The 12,984-nt window shown below is 39.4% G+C and overlaps 1 protein-coding gene across 1 annotated transcript in view; it reads left to right on the top strand.

The window, feature by feature from the left end:
• The first annotated feature begins 89 nt into the window (after nucleotides 1-89).
• LOC109917824 (deleted in malignant brain tumors 1 protein) overlaps nucleotides 90-12,984 on the top strand; it is a 46,876-nt gene continuing 33,981 nt past the window's right edge. Inside the window, exons 1-3 of the mRNA XM_048609192.1 lie at nucleotides 90-251; nucleotides 11,131-11,319; nucleotides 11,991-12,087. Of these exons, the coding sequence (XP_048465149.1) occupies nucleotides 90-251; nucleotides 11,131-11,319; nucleotides 11,991-12,087 (448 nt within the window). The remainder of the gene's footprint in view (nucleotides 252-11,130; nucleotides 11,320-11,990; nucleotides 12,088-12,984) is intronic.

The raw sequence follows: 12,984 nt of genomic DNA, 5'->3' as shown, positions 1-12,984 counted from the left end.
TCCTGCTCCTCTGATGCTGCCTGGCCTGCTGTGTTCCTCCAGCTCCATTCAGTTTAGTTAGGTTGGGTGAGTGGGCAAAAAAGTGGCAGATGGAGTATAAGGTGCGAGAATTTGAAGTTCTCCATTTTGATAGAAAGAACAGAATGACAGAATATTATTTGAATGGAAAAAGATTGCAGCAGGGAGAAAATGCTATCTCTGGCGATGAACGGGAAAAGGAAAACATACAGGTGCAGCAAGTCATTAGGAAGGTAAATGAATTGTTGGCCTCTATTGCAAAAGTGTAAAAGTAATCTTGTTAGAGCTGTGCAGGGCATTGATGAGCGTGTGTGTCCAGATTTGGTCTCTTTATTTAAGGGATATATGTGCATTGGAAGTGATTCAGAGAAGATTCACTAATCTGATTCCTGGTGTCATTGTATGGGGAAAGGTTGAGTAAGTTAGCATGCACTTATTGGAGTTGAGAAAAGTGAGAGATTATCTTGTTGATGATTCTGACTGGGGCTAGACAAAGTAGATGCTGGGAGGATGTTTACCTTCATGGAGGAATCTAGAACCAGGGACACAAATATAAAAAAAAGGGGTCTCCCATTTCATACGGGGATGAGCAGGAATCTCATTTCTCAGAAGATTGTTACTCTTTGGAATTTATTCCACTGAGAGCAAGCAGTGGGGCTGGATCACTGAATATATCCGGGACTGAGTTAGATTTTTGATTGACAAGCATGATAACAGTTATGAAAACAGGAAGGCAAATGGAGTTAAGGCTACAAAGAAATCAACCATGATCCAATCACGCAGCGGAGAAGGCTCAATAGGCCAAATGGCCTACTCCTGCTCCTATTTCTTATGGTCAAATGTTATACAAAAATTATAGATTGGTTTCTGTGGCTAGCTAATAACTGGGAAAGTACACCAATTTTCTTGAAGAGTCAATTTGGTTTGTTGCTATGCTGAAACGCAAAAAAAATGTCAAGAAAGAGCAAATGCCCCACCAGTAGGGTAAATATAAAACCACATCACTCCCACAACCTCTTGATCTCTTTCTTATGTTATTGGGGCATGTTCATTTTGAAAGCGATCCTAGCTGCTTAGTCATTCTGACTATATTTGTTGGTGGAGCATTGCAGTCTTAAAAATTTCAGGTATTCAGAGACTTTAAAAGCCTTTGTTAAGCATGGAGCTGATCTAAATACAGATTCAATATCTTTAAACTGTCATGAAAATCACTATTGAACTTCAGAAATCTCAGTTATGCCGATATCAGGTGGCTGGGCGATGATGATCTGAATTTTTAGATGTAATTCCGTGACAACATGCTGCTCACAAAAATACAGAGGAAACTTGTATAGTCTGACCTGCTGCATGAATAGTTGAGCTACATAACTAAGTGATGGAGGGTTTAGCAGGGCAAAAAAATCAAGCAAAATTTGCACACATTGATGTTTCAACACAAGATCAATAAATCATGAATGCACAAATCCCATAAAAAGGTTACAAACTACTGTTTTTGAAAGGTAATTATGTGAAACATTTTCAGGCTGTTTTGTGGGAAAAACACAGCTGGAATTAAAATACTAATTCAAAACCCCAATCTTGAGATGTTGGCAATATTGTGCTTTCAGCTGGATTATGTGTCTGTGGTTAAAGCAACAACTCAAGAGACTTGTTCTGTTCTAGTTTTGCAAAGTTTAACACCCTTGCCCCCAATTTAAGCAAAAATATGCCGAGTTATCAGTTTGCTGGGATCAGAAAAGTCAGCAGAGTGACACCTCTTAATAAGTGTCAGCTCTACATCTAAGGGTGTGACTGTGATTGTGGTACACACAATCTTTAACCATCTCAAAGCTAGAAGACATGTTTGCCTTGTCACCTGTCACAGCACTGACATTTTTTCACACCGGATGAATATGTGGCGCAGTAAATACCTCCAAGATATTTCTGAGCCTTGTCACATTGGATAGTGCTATTTAAAAATGGGTATGAGAAATGGGCAATCATGAAGAAAGGTTTTGAAGAAACAAACCTACAAGTCAAAAAATGGAAGGCATTCCAGAAAACAGATGCATATAGCAAGCCTAATTAAGACTTTGAGCAGATACACAACAACCATCTCCATGCATGTAGTTAAATCACAAACTTCTTGCTGTGTAACATTATATAGAGAAGTCAGTACCAGATTAAAGCGTTCTGATATAAAGTAAAAGGCAGATATTTCAAAGTGAATAATTTAATGATCCTAATGAGGTTGTGCCAAGTAACTTCTCAATGGTTATAAAAGTCTACGCTACAAAATGATTCACCAATAGTATACAAATTTACAAGAGGTTGTGGCCCTGCGGAGACTATGTCTCGGTGTGGTGAAGGAGAAATAGACTTAGGAAGGGAAATCTCCAGGCTACAAATAAAGAGACTACGGTTATTTTAAAAAATTCTTTGATTCAAGGTGATGCAAATTCCCATGGGTAATTAATTCTAAGAAAGGAGACACATGCCTTAAAATATCGTGAACCTGGATAAAGGGATGAATTCTATAGTTCCCTTGCTGGGGTATTTGAAAGCAGGGGCACATAAAATAGAGTAGACAGCTGGTCGGTTGTGCTCCCACCCACTCCCAGCTATATCCACTATCACAAATTTTCAAAATTGCTGAACAATGACACATTTTGTCGAAGCTTTTCATCTTGCACTCATCAGGACAATTTGCAAGAACATCAATTTAAAGAGCAAACAACATTGATACTGTTTGAGAGGAGAGCGCTGATTGGCTGTTAAGTTGACTTTGATTCTTAGAGGCATTGCCATAAAGAATGCATCAGTTATATTGTGACTGACAGTTAAGTGCCAAGCTTCATGTAGTTTGTAAACCAGGTAGGGTGATTTTGATTGGTTATGGTATTGCTCTGAGAAATAAAGCAGAAAATAGCCATCATATATTTTGCTGAGTTGAACAGGTTTATAAAAGACTGAAAGTGGAGCAATCTGAAGGCTGTTATTAAGCAGCTTTCTTCCTTGGCTTAAAGACTCCTGGTATCTCTCTGTCTCATAAAGTATTTATCTCACTGCACCAAAAAGTAACATAAGCTTTTTTTTTGTGTAGCTTATATGTGCACCAAACAATGCCACTTGATCTTCAAATTGCAAAGAAAATTCGCTGCTAGCACTTTTTAGCTGTATCCTGTGTCCAACTTCTGTTTTCTAATTTATAGTGCAAAACAAAAAATATATGGTCCCTTACAGCTGCAATATGTGCAACTGCACCACACTGAAAGCCTGACTGATTATTCTGATTTGGTTGTCAGCATAAATCTTCACACATTTAGGATTATTTAGGAAATAATATCACTCACAGGCACACATCTAATGTTAGGCACTGTGTTTTGAGTTTTGTAAGTACAGGCTGGTTGGGTGAATTCAGTACCATGCGTGTTGAGAACAGCCCAGGGGATATGGTATTTCATATGATCCAGAGTCTTTGGGACATAGAGTCCACATCCTTGACATCAGAACAGCACTGAAATTCTCATAATACTTTATTCATTTGGGTAATAAGCATAACGTCTTTTTGGCTTGACAGTAGCATGTTAGTGACGAATGCCATTCCTGTTACCACTGCAGAGTGACAGCTTGAAACAGCTTGCTTCACCTATTGCTCAATCTTTTCAGATACCTTGCCTTGGGTAATCTGAGATGAACTCAGCATTTTGCAGGACATTAGAGTCTTTCATGAGTTTGTGTGATATAATTTACTCACCTAGCTTTAGTGCATCATCTTTAGAACATTGTACAAAGAACTGTACAGCACATGGATGGGGCCTTCAGCCCGTGATGTTATGCCGAACGTGACACCAAATTAAACTAATCCTTCTGCCTGTCCTTGGTCCACATCCCTCCATTCCTTGCATATTCATTTAAAAGTCCCTAAATGCCCCTATCATATCTGCCTCTACTGCCACCCCTGGCAGCATGTTCCAGACTCCTATCACACACTGTGTAAAACTTGCCCCTCACATTTCCTTTGAACTTTTTTCCTCTCTCCTTAAGCGTATGCCCCCTAGTTTTAGACATTTCAACTCTGGGAAAAAGATTCTGACCGTCAACCGTATCTATGCAACTCATAATTTTATAGACTTCTATCAAGTCTCCACTCACCCTTTATTGCTCCAGAGAAAACAACCCAAGTTTTTCTAGCCTCTCCTTATATCTTATACCCTGTAGTTCAGCCAGCATCCTGGTAAACCTCTTCTGCATCCTCTCCAAAGTCTCCACTTCCTTTCTGTAATGTGGCAACCAGAACTGAATGTAATATTCTAAATGTAGCTTAACCAAAGTCTTATAAAGCTGCAACATTACATCCTGACTCTTGCACTCAATTCCCCAACCAATAGAGGCAAACATGCCATACGCCTTCTTCACCACCCTATCTACTTGTGTGGCCACTTTCAGGGAGCTAAGGACTTGAATGCCAAGATGCCTCTGAACATCAATGTTGTTCAGGGTCCTGCTATTAACTATACTTTATATATTAAAATTATACTTTATATACTTTATATATTAGTATTTAATATACTATATATTAAGTATACTTTTCCTTAACATTTGATCTCCCAGCACCTCACTCTTACCCGGATTAAACTCCTTCTGCCATTTCTCCGCCCATGTCTGCAACTGATCTATATCCCGCTGTATCCTTTTACAAACTTCTACACTATCCATAACTCCTCCGATCTTTGTATCATCGGCAAACATACTAACCCATCTATCTACATTTTCATCCAAGTCATTTATATATACCACAAACAGCTGAGGTCTCAGTATGGACTCCTGTGGAACACCACTAGTCACGGACCCCCAGCTTGAAAAACACCCTTCCACCATTATCCTCTGCCTTCTATGGGCAAGCCAATTCTGAATCCACATGGCCAAGTCAATGCGGATCCCATGCAGCTTAACCTTCTGGAAGAGCTTACCATGAGGGACCTTGTCGAAAGTCTTACTAAAATCCATGTAGACAACACCCACTGCTCTATCTTCATCAATCACCTACCAAGTCTTTCTTTTGCTTTTCTTTGGCAGTCCTATAACTGCATCTCATCATAGAAATAAAGGAATGGTCTGGTAGTCTACATTTTTAATGCTGTACAAGCAGAATAATGTCTACTTTCTTTGTGGTTTATCTACTAAAATCATAGGGAATGGTGATTAGCAGGAATGAAAATTAGTAGCTAATCACAATGTACTTGTGATAAGATGTAAAGATACTTCCAACGACTCCAAGCCAGTCAGTTTTATCCAGGTGACAGGAAAACTTATAAAAACAATAATTCAGGAAAAAGTTAACAGTCATTTATTCAAGTGCACTTTAAGTAAGGAATAACAGCAGTGATTTGTTAAGGGAAGCTGGTGTTTAATTAACTCAATAGAGATTTTTGATGAAATAACAGAGATTTCGTGAAGGTATTGCAGGTGATGTGGTGTGTGTGGACATTTTATAAAGTGCCACATAAAATCTTGCAAAGATAATGACCCTGGAATAAAAGGAGCAGAGCCAGCATGGATACAAAACTGGCTGAGTGATAGAAAACAAACAGAAATGGGAATGATTTGTTTTGAACTGGTGGAAGATATACAGCGGATCACCTCAAGAGTCAATACAAGCGTCACTGCTTTTCCTGGGCTATATTAGTGACTTTGACTGGGGGTGTGAGGCACAATTTCAAAATTTACGTGTGAGGAAAATAACAACGGCTACATGCAGACACAGACAGGCTGGTGGAATTGGTGGATGTGAGGCAGGTGAAAGTTAATACAGAGGAGTGTGAAATGGTTCATTTTGGTAGAAGAAGTGAGAAAAGATGATTTAAAATAAAGAGCACAGTTCTGTCAGGGTTGCAGGGGTAGGGAAACCTGTGTTTATACTCTTTTGAGTAATCAAATCAACAAGTAAGCAATTTTTTTTATTCATTCACGGGATTAGGGCGTCGCTGGCTAGGCAGCATTTGTTGCCCATCCTAGAGGGCAATTAAGAGTCAACCACATTGCTGTAGGTCTGGAGTCACATGTAGGCCAGACTGGATAAGGATGGCAGTTTCCTCCCCTAAAGGACATTAGTGAACCAGATGGGTTTTTCCGACAATTGACAATGGATTCATGGTCATCATTAGATTGTTAATTCCAGATATTTATTGAATTCAAACTTCACCATCTGCCATGGCGGGATTCGAACCCAGGTCCCCAGAACCCAGGTCTCTGGATTAACAGTCAGCGATAATACCACTAAAGGGACGCTGTAACAAGAACAAAACTTGAAAGGAAGCTTATCAAGTTAAATTGAAAAGGTTTTTATTAGGGGCCTGATGATGCACTCTTGCCTGTGTGAAGGCCAGTGGTTACTGAAAGCCACAAGCATCCCATTCTCCCTCTATACTGTGTGGCCAAAAGTCAGGAGTTTGGGGCTGAAGCACAGCAAAAACTTTGGGAGCGGCCTGCTGAGATATTGCGATGGAGCTGCACCTTCGCACATTTAAAGTAAACAATTTCTCGAGGTCACAGAAATTACAAGTGGCCTGGCAGAGATCTGTGAGTATTTGTGCACAAAGTATTGAAGATGGCCAGGCATGTTGAGAAGATAAAAGGGATCCTGCAATGTAAAAGCAAAAATATTACAGTGAACCTTTGTCACGTTTCAAATAGTGTGTCCAATTTTGGGCTCCACCCTTTAAGAAACATTTGGAAATATTAGAGAGGGTGCAGTAAGGTTTACAAGAATGCTTTCCAGGAATGAGGAACTTCAGTTATATGGATAGATGCGAGAGGTTGCAATTGTATTTTTCAGGGACCAAAAGTTGAGAGGGGATTTGTTGAAGGCATTCAAATCAGGAATGGTCTAGATAGAGTAGATAGGGAGACACTGTTCCCATCGTTGGAAGGGTTGAGAACTATGGGACACTAATTTAAGGTGAATGACAAAAGCACTGAAGGTGACAAAAGGAAAAACCTCTTTATGCAGAAGTTATTCAGGGTCTGAAATGCACTGCCTGAGAATGTGGGAGAGGCAGGTTTAACTGTGACTTTTCAAACAAAACTGGATAATCATCTGAGGACATGAAAAATGGTGGCCTGAAGTGATAAAGGTGGGAATGCAGGACTAACTAATTGCTCTTGCAGAGAGTTGGTATGAATACAATGGGCAGAAAGGCCACCTCCTGTTCTGTAACCATTTTTTGATTTTTAGTGCTTCTCAAACAATTAACTGATCAAATATTTTGCAAAGTTTGTCAATTGGACAAGATTCTGGATATGTGCCACAACTACTACAACATCAGCAGATTTGGATGAGGAGTGACCTCACTCAAAATATGCATAGCATGGGAACTTAGCATGGCAAGACAGAACTTGCTGTCAACTTGGAGAACACGACAGGAGTTCTGGAATAAGTTTGAAAAAGTTAGCACATTAAGTAAATGATTTGAGCACAGTCAACCAACATGCACAGACAGAAAAATAAGAAAAAGAGAATGGTAAAACATTAATATTTAAAAATTGACCACTGATGAAAGTTTATGACTAAGGAGAAAGAAAATAATGTTGTGGGAGTGAAAACTTCTGTGCACTGTCATGAGAAAGAGCATGTGCTGTGTGAAGGAATTTCAATGGTTCAATTCCCCTGTCTCATTTCCCACAACTCTTATCCTTAAAGGCAAAGTTGGCACATATTCAAGTCTGATGGCACGTATTCAAGTCTGTAGTCTGGAACAAATGGTAGACCATACATGTCAATATGCAAGACAGAAGAAAAGTTGAATTATTTGCAGAATGCAAAAAACATTTGGAATGATTCCAACTTGGAACAACAACTTGCGCAGATATTGCAAATGAAGCTCATGGTCAAATTCAAGAAGGAACCACAAGCTCTATCTTTGGGTCGGTGAGTATGGAGTACCCTGCAAGTTCATGAGTTGATATGGACTGAGCTGAGGCAGGGAGAGATCCATCAGTTGAGCACCCATGTCACATTTTGTTCTGATTTGACTGATCCTGTTTTTCAATGGAGGGAGATGCAACACTAGTCACCGGTCTCCCCTTACAAGATCAGTGAATGATGCTTTGATTAGAGTGGGCACACTCTAATCAGTGTGCAATTGGACATGTGGCATTCAGTGGTGTATAAGTTGTTAGCATTTACGTCAGCACAGATTCTGTGTTATCATACAAGCCTGTACAAATGATTATAAGGTTTGCCACTGAAAATAGTGAGCCCCAAGTGAAAAGGAAACCCATGGCACCAATACAGCCTATCAGAATTAAGGTACTGTTAGGCATTTTCTAATTAACCTGCTCAGAGGTGTTTTTGCATAGCTCTGGAGCAGGTTGGACTTGAACCTAGGTCTCCTGGCTTAGAGATAGCAACACTATCACTACAGCACAAGAGCCCTTAAGATAGTGTTAGGTATTTTTAATCAATCTGTTCAGAGATGTTATGACATACCTCCAATACAGGTGGGACTTGAACCTGCTTTTGGCCTCAACTACTGTGTCACAAAAGCCCCCTTAAGGTACTATTACACACCATAGAACTTTTGTTATCACGTGTAGCTCATCTGATAGCTGGCCAGTCACACACCAGTGCTCATGTTCAGGCTACTTGAGACTTAACATAGCACATATCAACAAGAAACACACAGAGGCTAAAATATCAGTTAAGTACAACGAATGGGAAAAAAATCAGCTTAATAAAATTAATTTACTTTACACACGTATTCACTCTGCAAGAAAGAAAAGCAGATCTACAAAGTGACTGACACAGTGGAATTTGTCATGGCCAGATACAAGTCCCAGGTCAAAGCATTGCCAGTGGGTTTGTGTACACAGTTGTTGTCATAATGAAGTGGCTGAATCTATTCATCACTAATTGGTGATATTTACAAAAGTATATTCATTGAAGTTCTAGTTTGCACGCATGGTTATTCCTTTGAAGTGGAGCAGAGAAATTTATGTTTCAATTTTTGTACCAGAGAAAACGGCAAAAGGTTTAGGGCCTCAGGTGATTACTGTGCACTCACCTGCATGCATAAATGTTGAACTACACTTGCCTAGATGTACTACAAACTTGTCCTCATTCAGAGACTTTTTGGCCTTTCTTATTAAATATTCATTTTGGCATAAAGTACATTCAGTTCAAGAAGGATTAGTTTGAAAAGTCAAGGCTAGTCAGATTTTTACAAAAACACAACAAAACAACATAGGGAGACAGAAAAATATTAGTGGCCAGGATTGACTATAATACAATAAAATACAATATGCACAGGTACAGGCCCTTCGGCCCACCAAGCCTGCACTGATTCCTAGTCCTTATTAAGAAGTGCGACTTATTGCCCATGTGCGGTTTCTATTCCTCTGTTTGCCTTCCGTTCATGTGTCTATCAAGATACGCCTTAAACATTGCTAATGTGCCTGCTTCCACCACCTCCACTGGCCGTGCATTCCAGGCACATGCCACCCCCTACGTGAAAACCTTTGCCTGCACTTCTCCTCTAAACTTACCCCTCTCACCTTGAACCTGTGCCCTCTTGTAGTTGACCTTTCCACCCTGGGAAAAAGCCTCTGACTACCCACTGTATCTACGCCTCTCGTAATTTTGTGGACCTCTATCAGATCACTCTTCATCCTCTGTCTTTCCAGTGAAAACAATCCGAGTTTATCCGACCTCTCCTCATACCTAAAACTCTCCAGACCAGGCAACATTCTGGTAAATCTTTCCTTCACCCTCTCCAAAGCATCTACATCCCTCTGGTAGTGTGGCAACTAGAACTGCATGTAATATTCCAAATGTGGCCTAATTAAAGTTTTCTACAGCTGTAACATAACTTGCCAATTTTTATATTGGATGTCTTGGCCGATGAAGGCAAGCATGCTGTATGCCTTTTGATCACCTCATCCACCTGTGTTGCTACTTTCAGGGATCTGTGAACTTGTACGCCTAGATCCCTCATAATTGTGACATCTTTGTTAATCAACATATAAAAAAAACAAACCAAATATGTTTCAAATTAAGACTGTAGTTAAGAATTACCTTATATTGTATTTGCTCAAACATTCATTCTATAAATTTGTGAATAAATCAAGGATTCTTCAGTTTCACTGTATTGTGATTTCATTTAGTTCAGTATCTTCATATCTGTTAGAAATTAAACAAATAAAATTCCTCTTTTTCTGTCTGTTATTCTTCTATGAATGAAGAATGGGAGAACTTTTTTTTACATAAAGTAATGGGATCATTATTAATCCTCTTCATGATGAGCAGGAAGCATGGAATGTGATCCAGCCCACCACATATGCACTGTTGCCGTTGTTTTGGAGATGGGTTGAATGACATGCATGTGTTCTGTTTTTTGAGGTGAGACACCTCTTCACAATATTTAAATCAGCTCAGAACTTGATCTAAATTTAATGCAATTCAGCTTGTTTCCCCAAGGCTTGAGAAATTTGGCAGCTAAATGAAGAAGTGAGAAGTTAAATGAAGCAGGTAAATACTTTCTGTGGAAACATGTGACTCTGGAGGAGTCTGAGAGGACCTTAGGCTCTCAAGTAAACCTTTAACTCAATTACACTGCAGCTCACTGACGCTATCAAGTGACCCCACCCTTCAACTTCCAATATATCCCTCATCCTCAATTGCACTGCTTTGAGTTTCTCATCTGCCCAGAATCCTTCCCCTCCTGTTTCTGTTTATTGGTCCCACCTACACTGCTGCTTCGGCAACCAATTCTTTTCTCTCAATTAACATGCTGCAAGACCCATGGTTGGTCCTGATCTTTTCCAAATTTCCAGATGCTATCCCTAATGATTCCTCCTAGTTCACCCAACTGGCCACTGTGCCAATTTTACTGGCAGTTGGGCAGGAAAAGGAATTGTAAAAATGACAATTAAGTTTGCCAGGACTGCCACATTCCCAAGTTTTCCCCAATACAACAACATCCATTTCTACATTCCCTACTTTTTAACATAAATAAAGGTGCTCAAACAGTCCACAAGCCTTAAAGGAATTGAATATCAATACTCAATGAACCTTCACTGAAATTCCTATTGGTTTCAATAATATTACTTTTTTAAATATCTGTTCATTTCCAGAGAATAAATCCAGCAGATTCAAGTTTGCCTTTTGGAATTACTGAACACAAAGCCTTTAGTTTGCGACATGAACGTGATGTGAAATATGAAATTCAAGTACAGGCTTTGGTTGATGAAGAATGGCAAGTCTTTAGTACTGGTTACATATGCCAGAGATTTGGCACCACCAAAAAGTCCAGCCAAAGTCAGGTAAGTAATTATTTTAATATCTTAAATAAACAATTTTCACAAGCTTAAAAAAAATCCTACTAACAATTTAACCTAATTATTATGAATTAACAAGGTAATATTCCTATCGTAAAATGGATGCAGTCATTACAAATTAAATTATAATGTTAATTAATTTAGGGGTACTAGAAAAATCACAGTGAACCCTTTTATAGTAGCGATAAATTAATGTTTTTAATTTTTTAAGCATACACAGTTTCTGTGTGAAATATTCATGTTTTTGTTTGTTATTCTTTCACCATCCCACATCAACAGCATGGGCCGTTGCAGCAGATGTAAACTTGACAAGTTTTATATAGTGGTGCAGAGCATCTGTTTTTCACTGCACCTTTCTGACATTATTAATAGGCCAAAAAGTACTCTGCAGAAGGATTAGCATATTTTGGTGGTGACATTTTGTTATGTTATGCCACACAAATTCTGTAATCATGATCTGTTTTGACCAAAATGTCAGACAGCCAGCACGTGCATGCAATGTTGGATCCTTACAATACAGCCTACAGGAATATTGGCTGTACATTGCAAATCAAAGGCCACAATATAAAAACAGCCTTTGTATCCTTTCACAGATGACTTATTCTTGTAATCTTGTTTGTGTCAAAGAAAATTAATGATCCTTATGTTTTTCTCAGGTTCTATTGGTGGCTGGACTGACAATGCCTGTTTATGCGACCTTTGCTCTTTTTTTCCCTGTATCTTTCAAAAGAACAGAAAACAAACTATCCAGAAGTGTGTTGTCAAATGAGTGAATGGAACACCATTATTAGGAACAATTATTTGTTTCGAAAATTTCACCTCAGAGGGGATGTCAAATTCATTTTACCTTTGTAAGTTTTCTGTTAGTAAATTTGCGGCTGCAAAACTATAGTGAACTCTTTTTTTTGCCAAAACACTAAACATGAACGGTAAAAGCCTTTTAACTGCAGAAGACACTAATCTTAAGTGTCAATACAGAACATGAAAGAACATGAAAGACACAAAATTCTATACACTTAGCATTCTGGAAAAGACAGAATAATTATTAGTTCAGGTGTGGATGTTTTATCAGTTTATTGCATAGATTAACATCACCAAATGCTAAAAGTATTAACTATAAACCATAAAGGCTGCTGAAACTGATTCCTCCCTTGTGATTACCAGCATTATTTGATTTTTGTATCAAACGCATTAACAAATTCATCTAATTTTCACACCATCATAATGGAGAGAGATAGTAGGAACTGCAGATGCAGGAGAATCTGAGATAACAAGGTGTAGAGCTGGATGAACACAGCAGGCCAAGCAGCATCAGAGGAGCAGGAAGGCTGACGTTTCGGGCCTAGACCCTCCTTCAGAAATGGAGGAGGGGAAGGGGGTTCTGAAATAAATAGGGAGAGAGGGGGGAGGCGGATAGAAAATGGATAGAGGAGAAGATAGGTGGAGAAGAGACAGACCGGTCAAAGAGGCGGGGATGGAGCCAGTAAAGGTGAGTGTAGGTGGGGAGGTAGGGAGGAGATAGGTCAGTCCAGGGAGGATGGACAGGTCAAGGGGGCAGGATGAGGTTAGTAGGTACGAGATGGGGGTGGGGCTTGAGGTGGGAGGAGGGGATAGGTGGGAGGAAGGACAGGTTAGGGAGGCAGGGACGAG

Source organism: Rhincodon typus, chromosome 20 (genome assembly GCF_021869965.1).
Source record: "Rhincodon typus isolate 14 chromosome 20, sRhiTyp1.1, whole genome shotgun sequence".
In the NCBI taxonomy this organism is placed as follows: Eukaryota; Metazoa; Chordata; class Chondrichthyes; order Orectolobiformes; family Rhincodontidae; genus Rhincodon; species Rhincodon typus.
The sequence above is the reverse complement of the archived record's forward strand: the minus strand, read 5'-3'. Positions and strand labels throughout refer to the sequence as shown.